Source organism: Lactuca saligna, chromosome 5 (assembly GCF_052625555.1).
Source record: "Lactuca saligna cultivar CGN05327 chromosome 5, ASM5262555v1, whole genome shotgun sequence".
Classification (NCBI taxonomy): domain Eukaryota; kingdom Viridiplantae; phylum Streptophyta; class Magnoliopsida; order Asterales; family Asteraceae; genus Lactuca; species Lactuca saligna.
Window position 1 is genome coordinate 5,313,877 of NC_136421.1, and position 27,259 is coordinate 5,341,135.

Genomic DNA, 27,259 nt, shown 5'->3' on the forward strand with positions numbered 1-27,259 from the left:
GTCCCTTTCCACTTAATGTTCATGTTATGAATAAGTTATGTATCTTATTTATTATCATCGGTTACCTTGCATATGTACCCCTTATAAATAACTTAGGTTGGATATAACTATCACCTCGTGCCTGCTAACCCTAGTACGTGAAATCGTACTGGTGTCAACGCAAAACCGGAAAGATATATTATTAAGTTTTATCACCCTGTGTCTGCTAACCCTGGTATGTGAAATTGTAGTGGTGTCAACGCAAACTCGGAAAGATATATTAACGTGTTTTTCCTGGTACTTGTTATATTATGTTCCTCTCTGTACTTGTTATAGTATGTTCCTCCCTGTTTCTCTTTATAGTATGTTTTCTTATGTTATCGTGTATTCTACCTAGTATGAATTGAACCTCTAAACTATACCCCTTATAGTTTACTAGTGTTTTACTTGAACTGTTATTGAAAAGACTCATTTTACTACTAATTTATGCTTGTACTTTAAAAATGGAGTTTTGTTAAACTAAAAAGTAACATAACTTTAAAAGAGTTTTTAAAATGTTTTGATCACTTATAAAAGACATAAACAATATTTTGAAAGATGTTTATAACAAACATTTACACAATTATCATTGTGTTCAACTTGTATTCCCCCCTCCCCTTAAAACATTTAAAACAATTAAAAGATTCATTACGAGGTATGAACTCACCTGATGTAGGTGTAGCACCTGGTTCCTGGTACGTAAAATTTATCTAAGTATTTGTCATTTTTAGCCTTGTACTCGGCGAGTTGTGGGTCCGACTCGCCGAGTAGGGACGGGGTCCAGAACGCGTTTAAGTTGGCGACTCGGCGAGTCCCTGCTGTTTGATGAAACCCTAAATTTCAAGGGTTTGCACCCTATTTAAACCCTCTTATCCGCCCCTAAGCTCTCCCCCTTCACCCTAGAGCTCCCAACATCGTTTATACCCTTATTCCTTGTGAGATTGAAGTGTTTTGGTGTGTTCTTGAAGATTTTGAGGAGAAAGAAGAGTAGATCAAGAAAAGGAGAAGGAGACCAGGCATCTTGTGTCATCTCAGCGTTTTCCTTGAGGTATAACTCATTTTCCCTCTGTTTTCATGCATGTAGTCTCTATTAGTTACATAAAATTCCTTCTTGAGCCATTCCCCAAGCTTGTTTGTGCATTGTGGGTTGTAATAAGTTGTTAGCCTCTAGATCTAGGCATGATTGAGTCCATGGAGCTTGGATCTATTGCCTTTATGGAGTCATATTGCATGAAAGCCCTAAATCTACCCCTTTTGGTGCATTTTGAGCCCTAAAACCTTCATTGGTGATTATCTACACGTAAAGTTGGAAACTTTATGTGTAATCCATGCCCTAGAAACCCAGGTCTGTGAATGGCATGAGCTGAATTCAAGAAAAATTGAGTGTATAGTAATTGCATGTGGCCGACTCGGCGAGTCATCCCTCGGACTCAGTGAGTCGAGTCGCGAGTCCCCGAGTTTTCCCCCTTTTCGTGTTTGCGGGTTGGAGTTGATAGCTTATTTTATTTCCTTATTTTTATTAGTTTATTTTAGATTTTTAGATCTTTTTATCATTAATGCATTCTATTTTATTTATTTTTCTTTAGTATGGATCGTACCGGGTGCTTATTGTGTTGCATGAGATATTTTGTAGGTTTTTCGGTGCTTGTTGCGGTTGCGGGTTCATTGGAGACGAGCTTAGTGGGCTCCCAAGGCATTATTGGGCTTGGCGGAATCAAAGAGGAAGAATTGGGCTTTGAAAGTTATTGGCTTAGATTATTTGGGCTTGTAAAGATGGATCATAAAATTCAAATTTTGGGCTTGGAGCATCCATTTGGTGGCTAAATGATGATTGGTGCATTTCAAATTACATGGACAAGGTGGGGGGACCAAAGGAATCTTTGTTAGTGGAAGGGTGGAGTGGCTTGGTGGACCAATAGCATTACAGCAACATTTGCGCGGGTGGAATTTTCGTCGCGCGCGTACCCGCACAACTGCCCAGTTTGGGCATTTTGGTCATTTGGCTTGCCATAACCCTTGGGGATCAGATCTAGAAGCTCATTCACAATTTTCCACCATTGGAGACCTGCAAGAGGCGATTTTGGGAGCTAGAAATCATTTCCTTTCATCTTTCCAAATCTTAGGTAGTTTCTTTATGCAATTAGATTATTGTTCTTGTTACTTTGTTGCCATGAGTGGCTAATACTCTTATTTGGTTAACTTTGGCTGAAAACCAATGAATGCTTGTGGGTTTTGAAGGATTTATGTTGATTATCAATTTATTCCATGTTTATGATTCTATTTTGCAATTCTTATGCTTATTTGATACTTTGATCATGAGCTTAGTATTTGATTGAGCAATGGTTGATTTATTTCATTAATTTTGCATTGGATCATTGAATTTATCTAGAACAAAGGCTTTATGATGGTAGAAATCATCTCTAGCTTCTGAATCATATCTCCTTTATGGATGTGTAAGCATTTGACATCCTCTAGGAATTAGGGATTCCTTCATTCTTAAGGCTAATTGATTTCTTGGGATTAATTGCTTCAATTGACCCTTGATCTTAATTAAGAAGGTGTGTTGTGGGCTTCCCCAACTTCCATACTACCTATGAGGAATCTTGGCATATCATGCTTCATGATTGCTATAACCAATTTGGGATGAAGGATAAGCTTTGTATTAGATCCTAGTGATAAACACACAAATGTTCATTGTGTTGAATTGCCTTGGTTAACCAATTATTCCCAATATTTGAGCATCTCATCAACTTGCTTAATTGCAAGGTTTTTAGTTATTCAATTATTTTAGTTTTCAAGTAAAATCAAACACCCCCCTTTTAGTTTAATTGTAGTTAGTTAGTTTAATTTCACTAGTTTTATTGAATTGCATTGGTGATTGAATACAACCATTTCCCCGAGGATCGATACCCCTTTTTACCATTATATTACGTTTATTTAGCAATCAAAGGGTGTAATTTGCTTGGTGGGCTTGACATCCCAACCAAGTTTTGGCGCCGTTGCCGGGGATTAGTGAGTCATAGGGTGTGACTCAGTGGGTTGGAAGCCAGACTCACTCATGAAGTCACTCGGCGAGTCAATGCCATGACTCGGCGAGTTCATGGCAATATTCTTGTCTCAAGAACAACTCGGCGAGTTGTTCATACAACTTAGTGAGTTACAACTTAGAGTGTTCTTCGGATGAAGGTGAACTCGGCGAGTTGTTCATACAACTCGGCGAGTAGGACGAAGGACTATTGGCCTTGGGTATAGAGAAAGGGACTCGGCGATTTGGCAAGCCAACTCGATGAGTCTGGTCAACTGGCAGTTGACTGTGACTTGACTCATGACTTGTTAAGGGTAAATGGACAATTTACCTTGAAGGCGGTTAGCAGTAATTGACTAAGTGTTTGGTGGGAATTGCAGCCGGAGGATTTCCGGAGCAGCAACAGCAGACAGATCGTTCCCACACAGATCAGCAGCTACGAGGTGAGTTACCTTCCTGTAGCGGTGGGTCTAAGCCCACAATGTCGGCCCACCAATAGGTTTCTACGATAGATCTTTGTCTCTGTGATATTCATCTAGGATTGCTACTACCTATGATATGCTAATGTGCTAGTAAGATATGATGATATGTGCTAATGACAATAAGGGGAGATAGTCCCCAGTATACTGGTCGATAGGGCCGAAGGGGCGGTCATGCCCAACCATGCTAGATAGAGTATGTGATATATGTGTTATGTGGTAGTAGTAGGGGGTGAAATAGTCCCCAGTATCCGGTCGAGAGGACCGAAGGGGAGGCCAGCTCCCAGATATGCTAGCCAGTATCCGATCGAGATGACCGAAGGGGAGACCAGCACCCAGATATGCTAGTCAGTATCCGGTCGAGAGGACCAAAGGGGAGGCAAGCTCCCAGTTATACTAGACAGTATCCGGTCGAGAGGACCGAAGGGGTAGGTCGGACACCCAGATATGCCTGACGATATATGTATGTTATGTGATTGTATGGTATACGGTACGTTGGGGGAACTCACTAAGCTTCGTGCTTACAGTTTTCAGTTTTGGTTTCAAGAACCTCTTCTTCGAAGGGGAAGGAGCTGGCGCGGTAGCGGTACATCACACACCTGCTTGTATTCCGCATTATGATATCTTTCTGGGAAATTGTAATCTGATACTTTTATGCTCATGACAATGTTTTTCCAACGTGCAACATCTTTTGTGAAATGAAATGATTGTTGAATGATTTATTCCTAAATGTTTTACTAAGTACACGTTTTAAAAACGAAATTTTTGGCTTGTATTTTTGGGATGTTACAAGTTGGTATCAGAGCCCTGGTTTGAGGGATTCGGACACACCTTCGGGGGTGTTTGAACTCAAATCGAGGGATTAAAAGATTTTGGAAAAAGAAAATGTTTTCTAAAAGGCTAAGTAAAGGGTTTTAAGAAAGAACAAAGCGTGTGATGTGCGCGACCAACCAAGCTCAAGTAAGTATTCCCCAAAGTACCCATACTAGCTTATGTTATGCTTATCAGTTTCAGTAGAACAACATGCTAGAATAGGAATAAGGATCTAGGAGTGATGCCTTATGTGTCTGCTTTATGTGCTTCAGTGTGTGAAAAGTTGCATGCTAAAAATGAGTAGATAGTAGTAGGATGGCCTGTTTAGGTTATGTCTGATAGTGCGAGTTTAGCATTGTATTCTAGTTCAGTTTTTTCTCTACGAGGATAGAGTTGCTTGAGATTGTTTTCTTTATGTCCAAATGTTGTTTTCTTTGTGCTATGTGGGATTTGAAGTGATGGGAGTTAGCTGTTAGGTGAATACGTTAAAGTCACATGTGATCAGGGTTGAACAATCTCAGAGTGTTGGATTTGACTCTATTGTGTAGCTCTTGTTTGAGTCCTAACCGTTGTAGGGATGAGTCCCTTACTCGAAGGATTATCCGAGCCTCGTCACATGTGATTGTATTCAGGTAATAGTTAATTGGCATCACCAAGAGGCCTTCAGCAGATGAGGATTGGGTTGGGTGGAGTCAGAGGTTTCCTAGGGAAAGCCTAGGATAAGAGTAGCAGTGATCAGCAGTAGTGGAAGGGACCTGGTAGAGTCAAGGCAGTCTTTAGAGAAGGTACGGAGAGATGTTGAAGGTAGTATGGGCCCGTACTACTGAAAGTAGAGGATCCGTACCCGAACCGAGGAAGGCCAAGATAAGACCAGGGAACTTGTAGTAGGTATGATCCCTCCAGAGGTATCAGTATTGCTAACAGTTGTTATTTCTTTTGTATTTCAGAATGGTGGTACTACGCCCGAGGCCAGCAGTTGGCAGTACAGGAGAGGGATCGGGTTCGGGACCAGGTTCTGAGCCAGTAGATGAGGGGCTACGCGAGTTCATCGCGTTAGAGATCACCAGAGGCATCCTTGAGTCGACCCCCATTATCTTCGGATCGATCAAGGAAGGGATATTAGAGATGATGGAGGATCGCCTCAGGGCATTCAGGAGCGACATGGCATCTGACCAGTCAGGATCCCGCACACTGTCCTTCAAGGACTTTTGGGGCAGTTGTGCGCCGGATTTTCATGGAGCGAAGGACCCCATAGCTGCCATACGATGATTGCAGACATTGAGTCTGCACAGTTGACTAGCTTCTGCCCTGAGGGGTCGAAGGTGAGGTATGCAACAGGATGTTTGAGAGATCGAGCTAGGGATTGGTGGGAGTCCGTCGGTCACTCGTTGGGAGCCTCGGCTGTCGAGGCTATGACCTGGTCGGACTTCGTGACCAGATTCAGGGCAGAGTTTGTGCCGACTATCGAGCTTCAGCAGCTGGCTAGGGAGTTCCTAGATATGAGACAGGCGACGGAGACTGAGGCGGAGATTACCGCCAAGTTCTGGGAGAGGGCCTTGCTGGTGCCCCAGTACGCGGGTGACAAGGATATGAGGAGGACCCATTATCATGATATGCTACGAGCTGATATTCGGGAGCATGTCAGTTTTTTAGCTTGCCCTACCCTGGACTCTATGATTGCCAAGGAAAGGGAGAGGAAGATAGATATGGAGCACATCCGGAAGAGGAAGGCGGAGGAGGGACATGTTATGGGGGCTTCGGGGAAGAAGCCCAAGGGATCCGATGTGGGGCCGAAAGGCGAACAGGGATGGGGCCACTGCAGGAAATGCGGAAAAACGCACGAGAGAGCATGCAAGTTGGGATCGTCAGGCCGCTACAAGTGCGGCAAGTTAGGGCACTTCAACAAGGATTGTACCCTCCTGCACATGTGATTCAGACATCGGAGTTGCTGTGTTTTCACTGCAACCAGAGGAGCCACAAGAAGGCCAATTGCCCCCAGTTGACAGCATCAGCGCCGGTTAAGGTGTCGGCTCCAGCTACCCTGCGGATTACCGATGGCCGACAGGGAAAGGTAGAGGCTCCAGTGGTGAGAAGCCGGGCGTTTCAGCTGACGGAAGAGGAGGCACGCGCCGCACCCGATGTGGTGAGGGGTATGATTCTTTCCATCTACTTTATTTTTATAATGTTATGTTATTGATATGTGCTCTGTGTATATGCATTAGGATCATTCCATGTGAACAGTATTCCTGTTTAGGTGTTGTTCGACTCGGGTGCCACCCGATCATTTGTTTCCCTTGCGCTTAGCAAGAAGTTTACTGAGTCTTCGGGCATGTTGGATTGCCCTTTAGAGGTAGAGATTGCCGATGATCGATCGGTGCGAGCATCAACAGTGTTCAGGGATTGTGTTTTGAGGTTATTTGAGGAGCGCTATTTGGTGGAATTGGTTCCCATCCCGTTGCGGGGGAACAAGGTGATTATAGGCATGGATTGGTTGAGCCCTAATGGGGCGGTGATAGATTGCGCACAACAACTAGTGCGCATCAGGACCCCGAGTGGGGGAGAATTGGTGATCCACGGCGAGAGGCCGCAACGTGGACCTACAGTATGTTCAGCAGCGAGGGCTAGGCGCTACCTTCAGCAGGGTTGCACAGGATATGTCGCGTATGTTCTGGATACCCGGGAGATGGGTAAAGCGATGGTGAGCGAGGTTCCAGTGGTGCAATACTACACTGATGTGTTCCCAGAGGAGCTTCTTGGGATACCTGTGGAGCGTCAGGTTAAGTTTAGGATCTACCTAGTTCCTTGTGCGGCTCCGATAGCTAAGGCACCCTATCGGTTGGCTCCTCCCGAGGTGCAGGAGTTGTCTACGCAGCTGCAGGAGCTGCTAGACAAGGGATTTATTCGTCCGAGCAGTTCACCCTGGGGAGCCCCGATCCTATTTGTGAAGAAGAAGGACGGGTCGCATCGGATGTGCATAGATTACCGAGAGCTGAATAAGGTGACGGTGAAGAACCGTTACCCACTCCCGAGGATCGATGACCTCTTTGATTAGTTGCAGGGAGCATCCTGGTTCTTTAAGATCGATTTGTGTTCAGGCTATCATCAGATGAGGGTTTTAGAGGAGGACATACAAAAGAACGCGTTTCGGACGCGTTATGGCCATTATGAGTTCGTGGTGATGCCGTTTGGGCTCACCAATGTTCCTGCCACGTTCATGGACCTCATGAACCGCGTGTGCAGGCCGATGCTGGATCGGTCTGTGATAGTTTTCATTGATTACATCTTGGTTTATTCCAAGACTCAGGAGGAACATGAGGAGCATTTAAGAGAGGTTTTGGAGACCCTGAGGAGGGAGAGCTTATACACCAAGTTCTCCAAATGTGAGTTTTGGTTGCGCGAGGTGCAGTTTCTTGGGAACCTCATCAACCAGAACAGGATTTCAGTAGACCCGGCCAAGGTGGAGGCCGTGAAGAGGTGGGAGGTTCCGAAGTCTCCATCTGAGATTCGGAGTTTCCTAGGATTAGTGATATGGGCATATTTAGTTATAAAATTCATGCATTATCTTAATACTTTATGTTGATTTTATCTCATTTAATGAAAAAAAGGTGCTTAATTAGTTTATAATTTCATTTTTCAGCAATAATGACATGCTCGGAAGGAAAAGGAAGCGGAACTAGCGATTGGAAGTTTGGATCTTGGATTTTGAAGAAAGAAGGATGTTGCTGGACAGCTTGACCCCTCGTCAGTGTTTTGGCCATATCTCATGAACCGTAACTCCGATTGACGAGATTCAAAATGTTCTGAAAAGTAGACACAATTTCGGACGACTTTCATGTTTTTAGAAAATGTTGATTCGAAACGTACTCGGTGAGTAGGGTCGATTACTCGGCGAGTTGTATCGAACTTTCGCGATTCTGGACGCGCTGACTTGCCGTACACGGGTTTTAAGTGACGGACTCGGCGAGTAGGTCACTGGACTCGCCGAGTAGCCTCTGTTTTGTGAAAATATATATAAAGGGACTTTCAGATCGATATCATAGGATGGAGATGAACCCTTGGAGGCCAATTGTAGACTAAAGGTGCTGCTGGAGCGTGGGAAGCAAGGGAATCAACCCTACATTCAATTTTAAGGAGAATCAAGTCAAAATCAAGTTTACTCTTACCTAATATCTTGTTTGAACTATGTTTTTACCAATTGATTTCATTTTTGAGCTTGCTTTTGCTGTAATCATGAGCTAAAACTCATATCTTTTGTTTAGGTAGATGAATTTGTGAACATGGATTGATTATTTGATTAGGATTAATTTTAATTGGTGAATATGTTTTATTAAGCTTGTTAAAGAACCTTATGTGTTAACAATAACTATTCTTCTATTAATAAATCAGTAATTAAGTTGTATGAACATCTCTTAGTTGCTAATTTCATTTGATTTACGTGACCACATAGTTGTATGTCTAGGAATAACGAATGTGAAACTAGAATTAACTTGAAGATAGGTAAGTTAATGTGTGAGCTTGTGTGATACACCATCAACAAGATGTTAATTGAATCACCAATTTGATTAGCTAATTACAAGTCTTTCTAAACCCGAATCAACAAACTAGGAAATTCATTAATTTAGACAACTGGCCATTGCTTGAATTAATCTGTTTTCTAAGGATTAGCTATAGCGAATGTGAATCTAATCACTTTAGTCGGTAACCAATGAAGAATTAATCCAATATATTTACCATAAAATCATCCATGGGAACAAATTATTCGAACCTAAACAGAAGGCCTTTTTAATCATTGAATTTAGTTGATCTTTGTTTTCTTAGCTATTAGTTGCTTAGTTTGCGTGTTAGTAAAGTATTTAAGTTTCTAGTCTTTCAAAACTAGAGAAAACTCTTTTTTTACTTGTTTTATTTAGATAATATTAGTATTTATTTTAATTGTTTACCGTTCCATGTGTTCGATACCCTACTTGCTTGAACTATATTACTAATCGATAGGTACAATGCCTTTCGTGTGTTTATTTTGTGTCTAAGTTAGTAGGATTAAAACTAGTTTGTTTCACACACATCAATTAGCAGGCTACTATCGGAGGTTCATTCAGGATTTCTCCAAGATAGTCGTACCCCTGACACGGTTGACTAGGAAAGTCGTGGTCTTTCGATGGGGGCCTGAGCAGCAGGCAACGTTCGAGACTCTAAGGCAGAGATTGTGCGAGGCGCCGATCTTAGCCCTACCCGAGGGCGTGGAGGATTTTGTGGTATATTGCGATGCGTCGATCTCAGGCTTAGGCACAGTGTTGATGCAGAGGGGGCATGCCATTGCTTATGCCTCGAGGCAGCTGAAGCCTCACGAGGCGAACTACCCGACGCATGATTTAGAGTTGGGGGCAGTGGTCTTCGCCCTCAAGATATGGAGGCATTACCTCTACGAGGTTCGATGTACCATTTACACGGACCACAAAAGTTTGAGGTACCTCATGGATTAGTCGAATCTGAACATGAGGGAACGTCGGTGGTTGGACGTGGTGAAGGATTATGATTGCGAGATCCTTTACCACCCGGGGAAGGCCAATGTGGTGGCCGATGCGCTTAGCCGCAAGGCGGCGCCGATCAAGGATGTTTGCATGAGGATGACTATGGTGACTCCCCTGTTGGAACAGATTCGGGAGGCTCAACAGGAGGCTATGATGGAGGAGCATCGGAAGAGTGAGCGAATAGTGGGTCAAGTCACCTCCTTCGATTATGATAGCCGGGGGTTATTGACACTATACCGTAGGGTGTGGGTGTCGTATCATGGAGGCGTGCGCGAGATCTTGATAGAGGAGGCACACAAATCCCGATTCTCTATTCATCCAGGGGCGACGAAGATGTATCGGGATCTTCGCCTAGACTATTGGTGGCCCTGCATGAAGCGGGATGTGGCGTGGTACGTCGAGCGGTGTTTGACCTGCAGGAAGGTCAAGGCCGAGCATCAGAGACTGCACGGAAAGATGCAGCCGTTGGATATCCCGTTGTGGAAATGGAAGGATATTATGATGGATTTTATCACTAAGCTTCCACGAACGGCGTGAGGAGTAGATTCGATTTGGGTCATCGTGGATCAGTTGACCAAGAGCGCCCATTTTATTCCGATTTAGGAGAGTATCTCGGACGAAAAGTTGGGCGATATCTATATCAGGGAGATAGTGGTGCGGCACGGGGTGCTAGTGTCAGTGATATCAGATCGAGATGTGCGGTTCACTTCCAGGGAGATAGTGGTGTGGCACGGGGTGCTAGTGTCAGTGATATCAGATCGAGATGTGCGGTTCACTTCCAGGTTTTGGAAGAGGTTTCATGACGAGTTGGGCACTCGTCTGCATTTTAGCACCGCCTTTCACCCGCAGACGGATGGTCAGAGTGAGCGGACCATCCATACTTTGGAGAATATGTTGCGGGCATGCGTGTTAGATTTCGGTGGTAGCTGGGATACCTATCTTCCCTTGGCTGAGTTCTCATACAACAACAGCTACCACGCGAGTATTGACTGTCCCCTATTCGAGATGTTGTACGGTCAGAGGTGCAGGACCCCGATATGCTAGGGTGAAGTTGGCTAGAGGGTCATGGGGAGCACCGAGGTGGTGCTCAAGACGACCGAGAGAATCCAGCAGGTTCGAAGCAGGCTTCAGACTGTGCAGAGTTGGCAGAAAATTTACGCCGACAAGCGTCGATCAGACCTGGAGTTCCAAGTCGGGGATATGGTTCTCCTGAAGGTGTCGCCTTGGAAAGGCGTCATTCGATTCAGGAAGCAGGGCAAGTTGGGCACGAGATTCATTGGACCGTTCACGGTTGTATCTCGGGTGGGCAAGGTGGCATATACGCTGGATCTGCCAGCCGAGCTCAGCCAGATCCACAACACCTTCCATGTCTCCCAGTTGCGGAAGTGTCTCGTGGATGATTCAGCGGTGGTGACATTAGAGGATATACAGGTTGATGACAGCCTGAATTACATTGAGCGCTCAGTCGCAATCCTCGATTGGAAGTCGAAGGATCTAAGGAACAAGAGGGTGGAGCTAGTGAAAGTGCAATGGCAGCACCGCAAGGGGTCAGAATGGACATGGGAGCCGGTGGAAGAAATCATGGAGCATTACCCCAAGCTGTTTCAGGATCGAGCGGAAGACTTCGAGGACGAAGTCTAGCATAAGTGGGGGAGATTTGTAGCACCTGGTTCCCGGTACGTAAAATTTATCTAAGTATTTGTCATTTTTAGCCCTGGACTCGGTAAGTTGTGGGTCCGACTCGCCGAGTAGGGACGGGGACCAGAACGCGTTTAAGTTGGCGACTCGGCGAGTCCATATTCTGGACTCGGTGAGTCCCCGCTGTTTGATGAAACCCTAAATTTAAAGGGTTTGCACCCTATTTAAACCCTCTTATCCGCCCATAAGCTCGCCCCCTTCACGCTCAGAGCTCCCAACATCGTTTATACCCTTATTCCTTGTGAGATTGAAGTGTTTTGGTGTGTTCTTGAAGATTTTGAGGAAAAAGAAGAGTAGATCAAGAAGAAGAGAAGGAGGCCATGCATCTTTGTGTCATCTCAGCGTTTTCCTTGAGGTATAACTCGTTTCCCCTCTGTTTCATGCATGTAGTCTCTATTAGCTACATGAAAGTCCTTCTTGAGCCATTCCCCAAGCTTGTTTGTGCATTGTGGGTTGTAATAAGTTGTTAGCCTCTAGATCTAGGCATGATTGAGTCCCTGGAGCTTGGATCTACTGCCTTTATGGAGTCATATTGCATGAAAGCCCTAGATCTACCCCTTTTGGTGCATTTTGAGCCCTAAAACCTTCATTGGTGATTATCTACACGTAAAGTTGGAAACTTTACGTGTAATCCATGCCCTAGAAACCCAGATCTGTGAATGGCATGAGCTAGATTCAAGAATAATTGAGTGTATAGTAATTGCATGTGGGCGACTCGGTGATTCGTCCCTCGGACTCGGCGAGTCAAGTTGCGAGTCCTCGAGTTTTCCCTCTTTTCATGTTTGCGGGTTGGAGTAGTGAGTCATAGGGTGTCACTCAGTGGGTTGGAAGCCAGACTCACTCATGAAGTCACTCGGCGAGTCAATGCCATGACTCGGCGAGTTCATGGCAATCTTCTTGTCTCAAGAACAACTCGGTGAGTTGTTCATACAACTCAGTGAGTTACAACTTAGAGTGTTCTTCGGATGAAGGTGAACTCGGCGAGTTGTTCATACAACTCGGTGAGTAGGATGAAGGACTATTGGCCTTGGGTATAGAGAAAGGGACTCGGCGATTTGGCAAGCCAACTCGATGAGTCTGGTCAACTGGCAGTTGACTGTGACTTGACTCATGACTTGTTAAGGGTAAATGGACAATTTACCTTGAAGGCGGTTAGCAGTAATTGACTAAGTGTTTGGTGGGAATTGCAGCCGGAGGATTTTCGGAGCAGCAGTAGCAGACAGACCGTTCCCACACAGATCAGTAGCTACGAGGTGAGTTACCTTCTAGTAGCGGTGGGTCTAAGGCCACAATGTCGGCCCACCAGTAGGTTTCTACGATAAATCTTTGTCTCTGTGATATTCATCTAGGATTGCTACTACCTATGATATGCTAATGTGCTAGTAAGATATGATGATATGTGCTAATGACAGTAAGGGGAGATAGTCCCAAGTATACCGGTCGATAGGGCCGAAGGGGCGGTCATGCCCAACCATGCTAGATAGAGTATGTGATATATGTGTTATGTGGTAGTAGTAGGGGTGAAATAGTCCCCAGTATCCGATCGAGAGGACCGAAGGGGAGGCCAGCTCCCAGATATGCTAGCCAGTATCCGGTCAAGATGACCGAAGGGGAGATCAACACCCAGATATGCTAGTCAGTATCCGGTCGAGAGGACCGAAGGAGAGGCAAGCTCCCAGTTATACTAGACAGTATCCGATCGAGAGGACCGAAGGGGTAGGTCAGGCACCCTGATATGCCTGATGATATATGTATGTTATGTGATTGTATGGTATGTGGTACGTTGGGGGAACTCACTAAGCTTCGTGCTTACAGTTTTCAGTTTTGGTTTCAGGTACCTCTTCTTCGAAGGGGAAGGAGCTGGTGCGGTAGCAGTACATCACACACCTGCTTGTATTCCGCATTATGATATCTTTCTGGGAAATTGTACTCTGATACTTTTATGATCATGACAATGTTTTTCCAATGTGCAACATCTTTTGTGAAATGAAATGATTGTTGAATGATTTATTCCTAAATGTTTTACTAAGTACACGTTTTAAAAACGAAATTTTTGGCTCGTATTTTTGGGATGTTACAGTAGGTGATTCAAACAAATATGTGCGTAAGGATGAGAAGCTCCATGAATGAATCCCCGAGACTTAACGAGTCCTAAATGATATATAATGGCATATAATGACATAAATAGAGTGTTTAGAAGAAACCAAATGCAAGGAAACATCTTACGGGACTAGGAAATACTTTGACCAAGTGTTGGAATCACATGTGATTCACTAAAAGGGAGTGTACGACCAATATGAAGAGTGTGCGGCCTGGTAGTGTGTGGCCGCACACTCATGGTAATGAGTGCATGATAGTTTTTTCCAAAGGTAGAAATGCTTGTGGGACAATTTCTCTTCAAGTGTTGAAGCTAGGAATGCATTTTGAAGTCCCTTTAGGGGTGTTTTTGAAGGGTGTACGGCCACACATGGGTGTATGGACGTACACACCTTATGTCCATGAGTTCTGGGCATTTTCAAGGTGTTAACCTAGTATTATAACATGTACCAAGTGTAGGGAATGATTACTTACGATATGAAGGCTCAAAAGGGTTCACAATCACCAAGAACAAGTGTGTGTTCTTAGTGAGATGGATGAAGATTTGAAGATCTAGTCAAAATAGATGTGTTCATGGATGAATCAAGAGATGATTAGAAGACTAGGAAGGATATTAAGAAAGATGGAAGAATCACTTACCACTTTTGAAGATCAAGATGAAAAATGTGATGATAGTTGAGAGAAGACTCTATGTTCTTGACCTGGAAACTGAGGGAATGACTTGGAAATGGAAGGATATCATACTTAGGGAGGGGTTGTACGGACCAACATGGGTGTACGGCCGCACACACATGTGTACGGCCGCACACTCATGTGTACGACCGTACACTCCCTCACATGGAGTGTATGGATTGATTTTTATGCGTAGAACTTACGCGAATCGATCCTATACCCAATGCTTTGAATGTACTGAGCTTTGAACCTTTAAACAGACTCTAAACAAGGTTAATTGATAGCAGAAGCAAGTCTGACACCTAATTGAGTTGACTGGCTGGGCTTTACAAGGCAATAAAATTTGGGTTGTCACATATTTCTCGCTCAAAGTAAACATCAAATGTCAATGCAGAATAAAAATCAAGGAGGGGTGTTATGTGATCATTTCAGGCCCTTCCGTTTTGAATTGAAAGTACCTGGAAATCTTAAACCACAATACCGTAAGTACAAAACTTAGTGAGTTCCTCAAAATACTACATACCATACAGACCAGTAGGCCTAGCCCTAGGGTATGTTTCAACCCAATACATATCAGTGTGCCTAGTCTTGGGGCCACCCCTAGGGTATATTTCAACCCAATACACATCAGTAGGCCCAGTCCTGGGGTATATTCCAACCCATCATATAATGATGATCGTACAATAGCGGGACCAGCCCTAGGGTGTGTTTTAACCCAAACATACATTCAAGTGTCAAAAAGACAGCTAGCATCCTACATAACACAATCTAGTGGGCGGGCATTGATGCCCTAAACCCACAAGTATAGTTTACACTAATATCTTTTAGTTTTAGAACAAAAAAAATCATATGTCGAATTATGATTGGGCTACTAGTTCATATGAAACCCTACCATCTTGTGTCCATGGTTGTCGTTTTATTTGGTTGTATATATATATAGGATTAGGATCAAATGAGAGCACCAAAAAGGTTGAGAACGTGAGAACAGTTCTTTACCAACAATTTATAAGGTAAATTAGTAATTTATATTTAATTGATCCCTAAATATCATGTATCTGACCCACTTGTTTCACATTTCTCTCTCCCCTGTGTATACGTTTTCCCTCTTTGTTTCTTTAACCTAGCCGCCAACGCAAAGGGAGAATGCATTCTACAGCCTTCATCATCTTCTACCTAATTCATCAAGTCAAGCAACAAAGTCATCTTCAAGCGATTGTACATCACTGTGATCACCTTCCTTACAACCGAACACCATGGAACCCAAATCTATACAACTATTTTCTCTTATTCTTTCTTAAATACACCATCCCTCTTATCCCATATGGATCCGAAATAAACCCGAGAGGTCTATAGAATCCCAAAACTCATAGCAATGTTAGTGATTCCCTTTTGAAGCAGCTCCACCACCACTCTCTCAATCACCGCCTTCCCCAACCCAATCCCCTAAAAATTCGGATCCACCACCATATCCCAAATAATAGCATTGAATATGTCGTCGTCGGTGGCCCTAACAAACATCACCGGTCTCTTCATCTTCTCATACTCCACCCACAACAACGAATCTGTATGCTCCAGCGCCACTTTTATCTTGTTGGTGTCACGTTTTGGGAAACCAACGACGACGAAAACAGAGTTTAAGTGGTCGAGGTTCAGGTCGTTGATTGTGCGGCAGAAGATGAAACCCCGCGATTCCAGTTCTTGGTCGGAGATAGCATACCCGGAGGACGATGAAACCGCCGCGAAGGATAATTTGCGAGGGTGGTGGGTGATAAGAGGTTGGAGGGGTGATCGGAATGGAAGGGAGAAGTTCCCCTGAAGATTATAACTAAACTCATATGATGGTTGTTTTGTATTGATATAATTATAGCTAAATTCATTCATTTGTGATGGAATTGTATTCATTAATGATTAGAGTTGTTTCTCTTTTTGGTGAATAGATGAGAATGTTCACTATTTTTTAGATGTAGTTTAATCATTTATGATTAAATCTATATTTATCTGTGATTAAAGCTATACTCATTTGTGAATAAAAATGTAGTCATTTGTGATTAAAGTTTTCATTTTGTGAGAATATGACGAATTCTGGATTTCGTAAGGTTTTTATTTGTAAATAAAAATATATTGATTTATGATTGTAATTGTAGTTTACTTTTTTAAGTAAATAACTTTGTTTTTTTTGTTGAAAAAAAAACTAATAAAATAACTTAAAAAGAAAAAAACATCAATTGTTATTATTATTATTTTTTTTTTTTGCCTTTTTAGGTAAACATTATGATGGCTAGATTTTAGGAGATTAGGATTTAATATTAATATTTTAAAATTTAATATAAATACAAAAGTATTAATTTGTCTTATAAAATGATTGGTTTGTAAGCGTTCTCACGTTCTCAATCTTTTTGATGTTCATTTGATCATTTTCATATATATATATATATATATATATATATATATATATATATATATATATATATATATATATATATATATATATAAAACATCAAATTACATAAAAACCACAACATTTTGATAAATTAATACAAAAATTATTATATTTTAGTTTTTTGTTTTAAATGATACCATAATTTTCATATAAACTCAATGATTTTTGTGTAATTTGCCAATATAACAAAATATTTCATTGTCATGCAAACACTTTACTCAAACATATTATGGGTTACCTTTTCACACAAGAAATTAAGATCACGTATATTCCATTACTATGTGTGAGATATATGTACTATACGAGTATTTCAATAATAAAAATTTAATATCAATATTTAAACATTAAATATTTTATAAAATAACACTTTTACAAAAATAATGTAATCTTTTGGAACATTTATAAAAGAAATCAAATATATTTAGAGCATTTATGAGACTTTATTATCAAATTAATAGAATGATGCTATTTCTTTATAAAATTCATTAGAATTTTATGGAATTTTATTTTAAAAAATGAAAATTCCTAAAAAATGACAAGTGGGAAATAATAATTCTAAAACTCCCACAAAATTACATGTGGCAAAAATCTTGAAAATTTGACAAGGGACAAAAAAAAAACCCTTTATTTATTAGAGTAAAGATCCATACATTGCATAATTACAATTACAAAACCGGTTGAAAAATTTTAATATCCATAATTAATAACATTAATTCAATCATGTAAAATTTCATAATAAACTTCAAGAAAAATAACATTTGATTCCGACATATATTCCATTCTCCTTAATAAATGAAGGTTTTTTTTACCACTTGTCATCTTCTTATTTATTTGGACACATGACATTTTCTAGATTTTTTAAATTTTCTATTTTCCACTTGTCATTTTATTGTATTTTTCATTTTATTAAATTAAAATTCTACATTTAATGTGTAAGGTAATATATACGTAAAATATTTATTAGAAAGAATTTATATATATAACGTATTCAATACATTAAAGTCTCATTAATTTTAATAATTCAAAATTTTCTCATTTTTCTTATAAATTCAAACTTTTCAAATAGTTAAAATTTTATATTTGTTTTTTTTAATTAAACTCATATAATACATGAGTCTTACACCTAGTTTTCCATTATAGCACTAAACTAACACCTCGCTCCCGAGTTCAACTTAACGAGAGAAAGAAAAAGAAACGGTGGAAATGAGAAGAAAATAAAAAAAATTGGTGTTCCCGAGTTTCATTAAAGGAGGGAAGTGGAGGGAAATAAGAGGATCATTTTCCTTCCGATTTGGGAGGATTTGGAAAGAAAGAACAAAATGATTCATTTTCCTTCCACTTCTCTCAAACTCAGGAACACAAAAGAAAATTTTATTTTCCTTTCCTTTCTCTTCTTTTCTCTCATGACTTTCTTTTCTCTTCTCTTCTTTTCTTTTGTTAAACTCGGGAACGAACGAGGCGTAACCAATCGAACAATTTAACCATGCCATAATGAACTATAATAACGAAATCAACTAATAATTTCATAATAAACTTTAGAAAAACATTTGATTTGACATATATTCATATACTTCTTTCTCAACGCTCTTAACAAACACTCAACAATAAATGTATGTTTGTTTGTTCATATTCATTTTTACACATTAATGAGTTGTTCCACATTCATTGGAGTCGTAAATTGTTGTGATCCACTATAGATAATGTTCGCAAAGATATTAGATGCAGTTTCCGTAGGATGATAGAGATCCCAAAAAAGATGGTTTTTCCGATTTGAGCAATAAGTTGAAATTGGAATGCAAGGGATGTCAGCTTTTAAGTTGCCAAGTCCACAACAAGCTTCTTTTATCTCCGTGATTCCTAAAATGTGACAAAATAAAAAATTATATATTTATATTGAAGGTTATTTTGAGAAATCGTAAAGGCAATTAAATTAAATTAGTACCATAAGTTTGAGGATGTTGAATGAGGCCACTCATGGCAGCGTATGTATCAAAATAAGAGTAGCTGATATCTGATGATTCTGACTTCAATCCCCGAAGCAAAGCCTTGAGACCTTCGTTATACTTCATTGACCAATAGTTTGCTTCCATTTTGCAATCACCGGTGGTGTTTTGTTTCCTTTGTGCAGGACAACAACCAATCACTCCGACTCCACTTACCACAAATTTACGTGCTCCCAATGTGTACATATTCTGTACCCAAATCAATTCAATTAACTCTTATTCTTAACATCACTATCCAAAAAAAAAAAAAAAAGTCGTTTTTTAACCATTGTGTTTATAGGTTACCTTGATGAGTCCTTTGAGAGTCGAGGCCATGAGATCAATATATTGTTGTGGGGTGTATTGCTTAGATACTTTGGAGTCTTTGTTGAAGTAGCCGAAGAGATCATTGCTTCCAATGACAATCAGAAATAGGGATTTGGATAAGTGGGCTTCTGCACCATTTGAGCCCATTTGTTCTACCAGTTGGTCATGGACCAGAGAGTAGTAGCCCACTTGCTTCGTTAATGGAATTGATTGTTTCTGTGTATTGAATAAAATTATATTAGCGTAATAATACATGCGGGGATAGCTCAGTTGGGAGAGCGTCAGACTGAAGATCTTGTTCGATCCACGTTCACCGCATTATTTTGTTAATTTTTAGACGGTCGATAAAGTTTGTTAAAATGAAGCTTTTGGTACGAAGAAAAATCCTTCCCGGATTCCAATTACACGTGAGATGCACGTCCATTATGTTTTTGTTTCAATGTTTCTCCACTGTTTTAACTAAAATAGTAACATATATTTGTTAATAATCAATATAATAATTTAGTAGGTTCTCTTGATATATGAAATAGATGTAATAATACGCTCGCGTTTTACTTAAAATAAATAAAATATCTTTGTTTTTGCTAAAAGAAATTAAGTTTATTCTTTTTGTCTATTTTAAATTATTGATCTTGATGGATAAATCAAAATTAAATGACATATTTATTTTACGAGAAATCAAATGTCTTCTTACTTTTTCTATTTTTTTTTTTGCTGTTCACTTAAGATTGTGATTTATTATTTAATAAAATTAATAAAATTTTATTATATTTGTCATTATCTAAAGATGATAGGAAGATAGATAGAAAGAAAAAACAAAAAAAATATTTAATTTCTCTTATTTTATCTTTACAAATTATTAAAGACTTGATTTTATATATATTTAATAACAATAAATCTTATTAATATTTCAGAATGAAGAGAAAAAAAGTTAATGAGATCAAATATGCATTCTTCACAAATAATTTAAACTAATATGTTATTATCATTTTACGCGGAACAAATATACACTTTCAAAAGAGAATGTGATTCCCATGCAAAAAGGTCAAAGGACGAATTGGAAATCTTGATCTAGTGAGTTAGTGGTTCGGGCCTTTCTGGCTTTCACCAAAATGTCCCCTCAACGCTTTTTATCTTTCTTTTTGCAGCTTTTTATGGTTCAATTAGTTTAAAATGGATAAATGATCACTTACATTATGATTTACATATGTAATTTGTACTATGTTTAAAACATATATTTTATATATAAATAATGAGTAGAATACAACTATACAAGGTTCAAAATACACTTTGGATCTTCGATTGTAGACAATAAAAAAAACTGTTCTTTTAAGCATGTTTGAGGTTTTTCGCTATGATAAAATATAATACATGATCATAAATTTTGAATTTTCCATTCTAGACAATCCAATGATGAAAATATTTAGTTGACATTATTTTTTTATTTATCTAAATAAACATGTTTATTAATGATTGATATATACGGGGAAATTATGATCATTACGTGCAAATCTTGTTTATTTTTTTTAAATAAAAACACGATTTTCTAGTTTTATTACGATAAGTGTATTAATTGTTATCACTTACCCACTAACTTATGACACTTTATTTATACGATAAGCATTAAGCCATTAATACATAATATGCTTTTATTCTAAAATATATTGTATTTTATCATTTGAAAGTGTAAATTGATTAGCTTTAAACAGTTATTATATCACTATTTAATAAAGTCGGTTAACATGTATTGTTCACTGCTATTAAACAACGCTCTCTTCAAATAATTCAAAGGGTTAAAAGTCATTTTATATAACAGTTTAGGGGATGTATTTTCACAATTCAAAGAGAATTATACATAAAATAAACATAGCTTACCATAGATATTGTTTAGGGGATGTATTTTCACAATTAGCGTCTAATGGTTTACACTATAACTTATCAAATGATTAAGATCTCCGATTACTTACAATATATATTAATTAATAAGCAACTGGGTTAGTTATCTGATTATAGATATATGACATACATCTGAAAATATGTTTTCGAAAAAAATGATTAAACTCATAACTCTTTTAAGTGTAACTTATTGTATCATTAAAGGAGTACCAAACATTTAGCTTTCATGATCATTCACCAAGTTCATACAAACACTCTAGATTATTATAACTATTTTTGTCGATTTTGATATTTTATCGAAAATGACACATTTAGGTTCACATTTACTACGCATTTTCATTGAAGCGCCTTCATTAATGGTCTCCTTTTATTTGGAAGCTATAAGACCAAACTTAGCTATCAAGTGATGACAAGTATCCACCCCACATATACACACTAATCCTTTCTACACCATACACTTTCATGATCTAAGTTTTGATGTAGTTTCCAGATTAATTTATTTTTAAGTTTTGTTAATTTATATTCTGATTATATATATATATATATATATATATAAAATAACAAAAAACCAGCGTTTGTATAATTTTATGAATGAATTTTATCATGTTTCGATCGAGTTTTGAATTTTGAGAAGCATGTAGTATATATGAATGATTAAGCTTACAAAGAGTTCATCTGTTCCATTGAAGATGCCGGCACCTCCAGATGCAAAACTGATTCCGGTAACCGTGGAATTGGAACTGCTCAGCTTTTTTGATTTCGACACCAGTGACAGATACGGTGGTGCAAAAGGTAGTCCGACCTTTTCAGCTGCAAAAATCCAAATTTTAGAATTTAGAAACAAACTGCATGGAGGGAGTAGTAGTATGCTATATATATAAAATCGTCAACAAAGAATCAACGCACCTAAAAAGTCAGCGGCGTTTTTCCCGTTACTGAACCGACCGGTGGCTTTTCCGGTAGGAAAATCGACACCGTTATGAGGAAAATCAGCCTTGGCAAGTGAGAGAGACAGGTAATTGTTGTTTCCGACGTCCACCAATGAGTCTCCGAATATGTAAACTCCTGGAACCGATTCACACAAACCACCAGATCCGAACACCAAACCACACCATAACAACAAACTAATGAAGTTAAATGGACTTCTATTAATGGAAGCAGCCATGACTGGTTTGTGTTTTGGTTGAAGGTATGTGTGTTAATGGATGCTGAAAGAATGATGTGGGTGATCGGGTTTAAAAAGAGGTGAAATGGAGCCAAAATAGGAGTGTGAACAAACGGAAAAAAAAAATCAATCCAAGTTACCATTCTCATTTCTGATGTTTGAGTTGTACGAATAACGTGTTGCGTGCTTTGTGGGATTGTACAGTAAATCCTATTTAATGGTCCACGTGGTCAGGTTTTTGCTAAAATTCTTAAATAAAAATATTAACTTACTTACATTATTTTACATAATCATACTTTATATTTTATAATCATAAAGCAATTACATAAATTTTCATTCAAATTTAACTAAATTACAAAAAGACTAAATAAATCCATTAATAAGGTTATGTTTGGCGGACTAGCTGAAAAACTAGTTGTTATTTGAAAAACTAGTTGATGGCTGAAAAGCTAACTGTTAAATAAAAAGTTAACTGATAGCTGAAAAATTAGTTGATAAAAAATAGAGTAAATTACTGGAATCGTCCCTGTGGTTTGGTCAAAATTTCACGTTTGATCCCTAACTTTTTTTTTGCACTCGGATCGTCCCTACGGTTTGATTTTGTTGTGTTTTTCGTCCCTGTGGTTTGATTTTGTTGCATTTTTCGTCCCTTACATACATAAAATTAGGGACCAAACATGCAATTTTTACCAAACCATAGGGACGGAAAACGCAACAAAATCAAACCACAGGGACGATCCGAGTGCAAAAAAAAGTTAGGGACCAAACGTGCAATTTTGACCAAACCACAGGGACTATTTCAGTAATTTACTCTAAAAATAATGTTTGATAAAAATAGTTGAAATATTTAAAATTACATAAAAGGACATGTAAGAGTATGTGTTTCTATAATTAATTAAGAAGTGTTTTTGAAATTTTTTAAAAAAGCTTCTAAAAAGCTAGTATAAGTAGCTTTTCAAAAAGCTAGCTTATAAGCTACTTTTTGATTTACTAAACACGAAAACATAAAAAAGCTTGAAAAATAAGCTAACTTATTAGCTAACTGTAGCGTACCAAACACAACCTAAGAGACAAAAATGATTAGGCTTCTCAATGAAAATATAACTTTTTGTCAGTTGTATCAAGTGATGAAAATAACAATTTTAATGTTTTATATTATTCTTTTCTAAATGAAAATAATTTTGTTTGAAAAGATATTTGAATCTATTAATTATAAAAACTACAAATATCATACAACATCCAAAATAAACAAAAATCCTTTTAAATCCATGAAAACATACATAAATTTAGATAGAATATAACTTCACAACCTATCATAAATTCATAATTACTATAAGCAAGTTAGATTGTTTTGAGCCCAAAACATATAACGATTTAACCTCAATTTTATAGGCACTCGACTCTAGTTATTATCAAGCTTTATGAGCCTTATATTCATATCAATATTTTTAGGTTAAACTCAAAGCAAATTGTATTAGTAAACAGTTTTTGCAGATTGTTTTGAGCTATTTGAGTTTTCAAGTCAAGTTTGCTCTGTATCAAAAAAACTTCTCATAGATAATTTTTTTAGATTAATTACAACCCTAAATAAAAAAATCTTTCATAGGAGTTGCTCGTGTTTGACTTTATGAGATGAATCCTCAAGGTGTTCGGAGAACAATTATGTCGTTTTTGGGGATGCAATTAGCGAATCGTAAGACCTCCACTTTACAACAACACAAACCCTTGGATTCATGTTTCTATTGTGGGTTGTGAAGTGTACAATTCGACACACCAGTGTGATGGGAAGTGCTAATATTTGTGTGGAAGGAGGAGGTTGGGGCTAGTAGTAGGGAAATGAATAATAAGGTGGCAATGGAGAATTTCGTGGCGTCTGTCACAATTTTGGAGGAAGGGACATTGTGAAGAAAAAAAGAAAGAAAATAAATGTAAGTTATGAGGGCAATTGGGGAAGAAGTTACTTGTTGAATCATCATTGGAGAATGGTGATGTTGAATAGTTTAGACCTTTATTGAATTGGTAAGAGGTTTTTATTTTTATATGGAACACTTTATAACATTGTACTTTTAATATGTTATCCTTTAATGGAACCATTAATATGTATACAAGGACGGCTCAACCATTTTGTGGGCTCTAAGCGAACCAATATTTTGGGTCCCTTTAGCCTTTACTATACTCCTTAATTATATTCACATACAAGTTCACTCTTAATGTTTTCTTCATGGAAAATTTTAGTACGGGATAATGGGTTTTTCTTGTTTTAAATCAACAATAATTTGATAAAAAGTGCGATATGATTCTTATAACATCTAATATAACAAACTTGTTACTAAAACCTATCATTCACTGTCAAGAACTATGATGTTTAGGACTAGATAGCTCAATCGCACAATTATATTCTAATCGAAAGAAGTAATTGATAGTTTATTTATTCGTCCGCTTGATTTATTTTGTGGTTATCAGATTGGATATTTTAAAGGACTAAATATTTGGACTTTAAAAAATTAAGGACCCTAAATCCTAGCTTAAAAAAACTCTACATAGACGTATTCTCAGCAAGCCCCAAGTCATGGATACCATGGTTTTAAATCAAGATACTTTTATAAAAAAATATTTTGACCCCTTAGAATAATTATAATTACTCATTTATTCTATAATTATATTACTTTTAATTACATGTGGCAAACAATAACACGATATGCTAACCCAAAACGAAATAGTGGGTTTGAGGTAAGAGATTTAAACTCATTTAATTAAAAAGTTAAAATCGACACAATAGTTAAATGGATCAATTCTTGGCTGAAATTTTCAACTAAAAAATGACTTAATTATTTATATACAGTTTTATTTTAATTTGTTATATAAATTGGATAGACCAAAATCCAAAACCAAATATAAAACAATTTAGCTGCTAGATCAAAATTTCATAAAATGAGTGGACCACTCCCTCCTCTGCACAACCTTGCCCCTCCCCATCCCAGATCCTATTATTTCTGAGGGTTTTTTTTTTTTTTTTTTTTTTTTTTTTTTTTTTTTTTTTCCACTTTTTTCTTTGCACCTCCCTAATTTCTTTTATTTGTTATGTTTATTGTTTCAACCCAATATATGTGACACAGCACATTATATAGTCAAAACTCTAACCTATTAATCCGATACTTAAATAAATGAGTTGACACGACACGATAATTAAACATGCTGAGTTAACATCAAATTCTTACAACCCCTTTAATGTTACATGACACGACACGATATTTTTATCACAAATAATTTCAATATGTTTATCCACTCTACTACAGTTATTTTGACTGAATTAATCACTTATTAATTTTACGCCACTAGATAATTAAATAAAATGAACAAGAGCACGATTGAAAAGAATGTTCCGGTGAGAGGTTAAGTATAATAAACTATTTAGCAGTTGGGTTTTTTTCTCAACATATAAATAGACTATATACCATCGTGTGTTTTTTAATCTATAAGTAAATATGAATGATGCATCTTTAAAATAGTGATTATATATTAGTTAATATACAATTGTTTGTGTCTATCTGTCTGTATATAAGTTATGCATGTAACAATCGCTTAAACTAAAACAAAAGCATTTCTTATCTAATATAATATTAAAAATGCATTGAAGATCGAATATTGAGTATGGAGGAGTCAAACTTTTAATTTTTAATTTGTGAGATATCATTTTTGTCCATGAGGTGTCATTAACATTCTGATTTGTATTATTGCAAAAAGTCAGCATAAATATCACTTAATCTTTCATTTTGAACCTTAGGAATGTCAACAGGGACAACGGGTCTACCTCCGAAATTTCCCAGTTTCCCTGCCTCAGTCCCTGAAATCTATAGCTTCCTCACCCCCCGCCACCGCCCTGAATCCCTGGATTACCCCCGTCCCCGTTTCCCCGCCCCCGTTTGGGTTAATTTTTTTTGGGCGAACGAAGGTGTTCTTTGGGCTAAAAGGAGTTTTTTTGGGCTAAAATAAGCTATTTATAGATAAAAATAATTATTTGTAGCATAAATTTACATGTTTAAAATAAAAATATTATAACATCTCAAAAACGTTATACTAACAACTTAAAAACATGGTATTCTATTAAATTTTGGAAGTTCAAAATCATTGCTATTATTTATTATATTTTTATAATGAGTAAACTACTGAAATGGTCCCTATGGTTTAGGTAAAATTGCGCGTTTAGTCCTTAACTTTTTTTTGCACTCGTACCATCCTCAAGGTTTCATTTTATTACACGCCTGATCCTTATTGACATTTTCTCTCACTCTTCTCCGTTAAATATATCACGTACCTGTCACACTAAGGGTACATTCATCCTTTTACACATGACGTGTAAATGGATATGGAAAACGTTTCTTATATCTTCCCGATCATCTTTCTCGTTTACGTTACACATACCACTTCTCTCAACTAAATCACGTAGAAAACCCTAACCTACTCAATTTCAATCAAGCTTTCCTAATGGAAACAATGGTGGGGTGGAGGGTTCGAGCAGACATGGCGGAAATAGACGTTGGACGAGTTTACAATAAGTTTTTTTGTGTTTAATACTCTCATCTAAAGCACAAATTCTCAAAAACCTAAGCTTCATTCTCCTTCTTCGCAGGTAGTAATCCGTCAATATTCTCGATTAAACTGTTTTATAATGGAGTTTTTACAAAGTTTCCTGAAAGGAGATACATAAAGGGAAAAGAAAAGTATGTTGATTTAGTGGACATTGCCGAGTTCTCTGTTCATGATATTGACGAAATGACAGACATCCTTGGCTGCGTGGAGGAAGGTAAGTCGTTGTATTATCATTTCAAAAGACCATTATCAGATTTGTACACTGGTTTGTTTGCTTTGGCTTGTGATAGTGATATTAACCACTTGAGGACATATGTGGAGAAACATAACCTTATTGAAGTTTATACAGAGCATGGTAAGAAAATTTTGAATACATTTTAATGTCCCCTAACCCTAGTAAGTTAGGATTGAGGAAATTATTGAACCCTATGCATGTTTTAGAATTGAAGACATAAAGAATAAGGGATTATAGTGGTTCAACCATACCAGAAGTTGATCACTGTGGAAAACCCCCATATGAGCCTCAATT

The 27,259-nt window shown here is 38.1% G+C and overlaps 1 protein-coding gene and 1 pseudogene across 1 annotated transcript; both read right to left on the reverse strand.

Annotated features, from left to right (window-relative positions):
* Window positions 1-15,604: 15,604 nt before the first annotated feature.
* LOC144998237 (GCN5-related N-acetyltransferase 1, chloroplastic pseudogene) lies at window positions 15,605-16,232 on the reverse strand (annotated as a pseudogene).
* Window positions 16,233-18,272: 2,040 nt separating this feature from the next.
* On the reverse strand, window positions 18,273-22,211 carry LOC144997576 (GDSL esterase/lipase At5g55050-like). The gene is made up of 5 exons (XM_078957470.1): window positions 21,882-22,211; window positions 21,640-21,785; window positions 19,059-19,295; window positions 18,713-18,962; window positions 18,273-18,627 (listed from the first exon to the last, which is right to left on the reverse strand). The coding sequence occupies exons 1-5, from the start codon at window positions 22,138-22,140 to the stop codon at window positions 18,407-18,409; spliced, it is 1,113 nt and encodes a 370-aa protein (XP_078813596.1). The 5' UTR covers window positions 22,141-22,211; the 3' UTR covers window positions 18,273-18,406.
* Window positions 22,212-27,259: the final 5,048 nt, after the last annotated feature.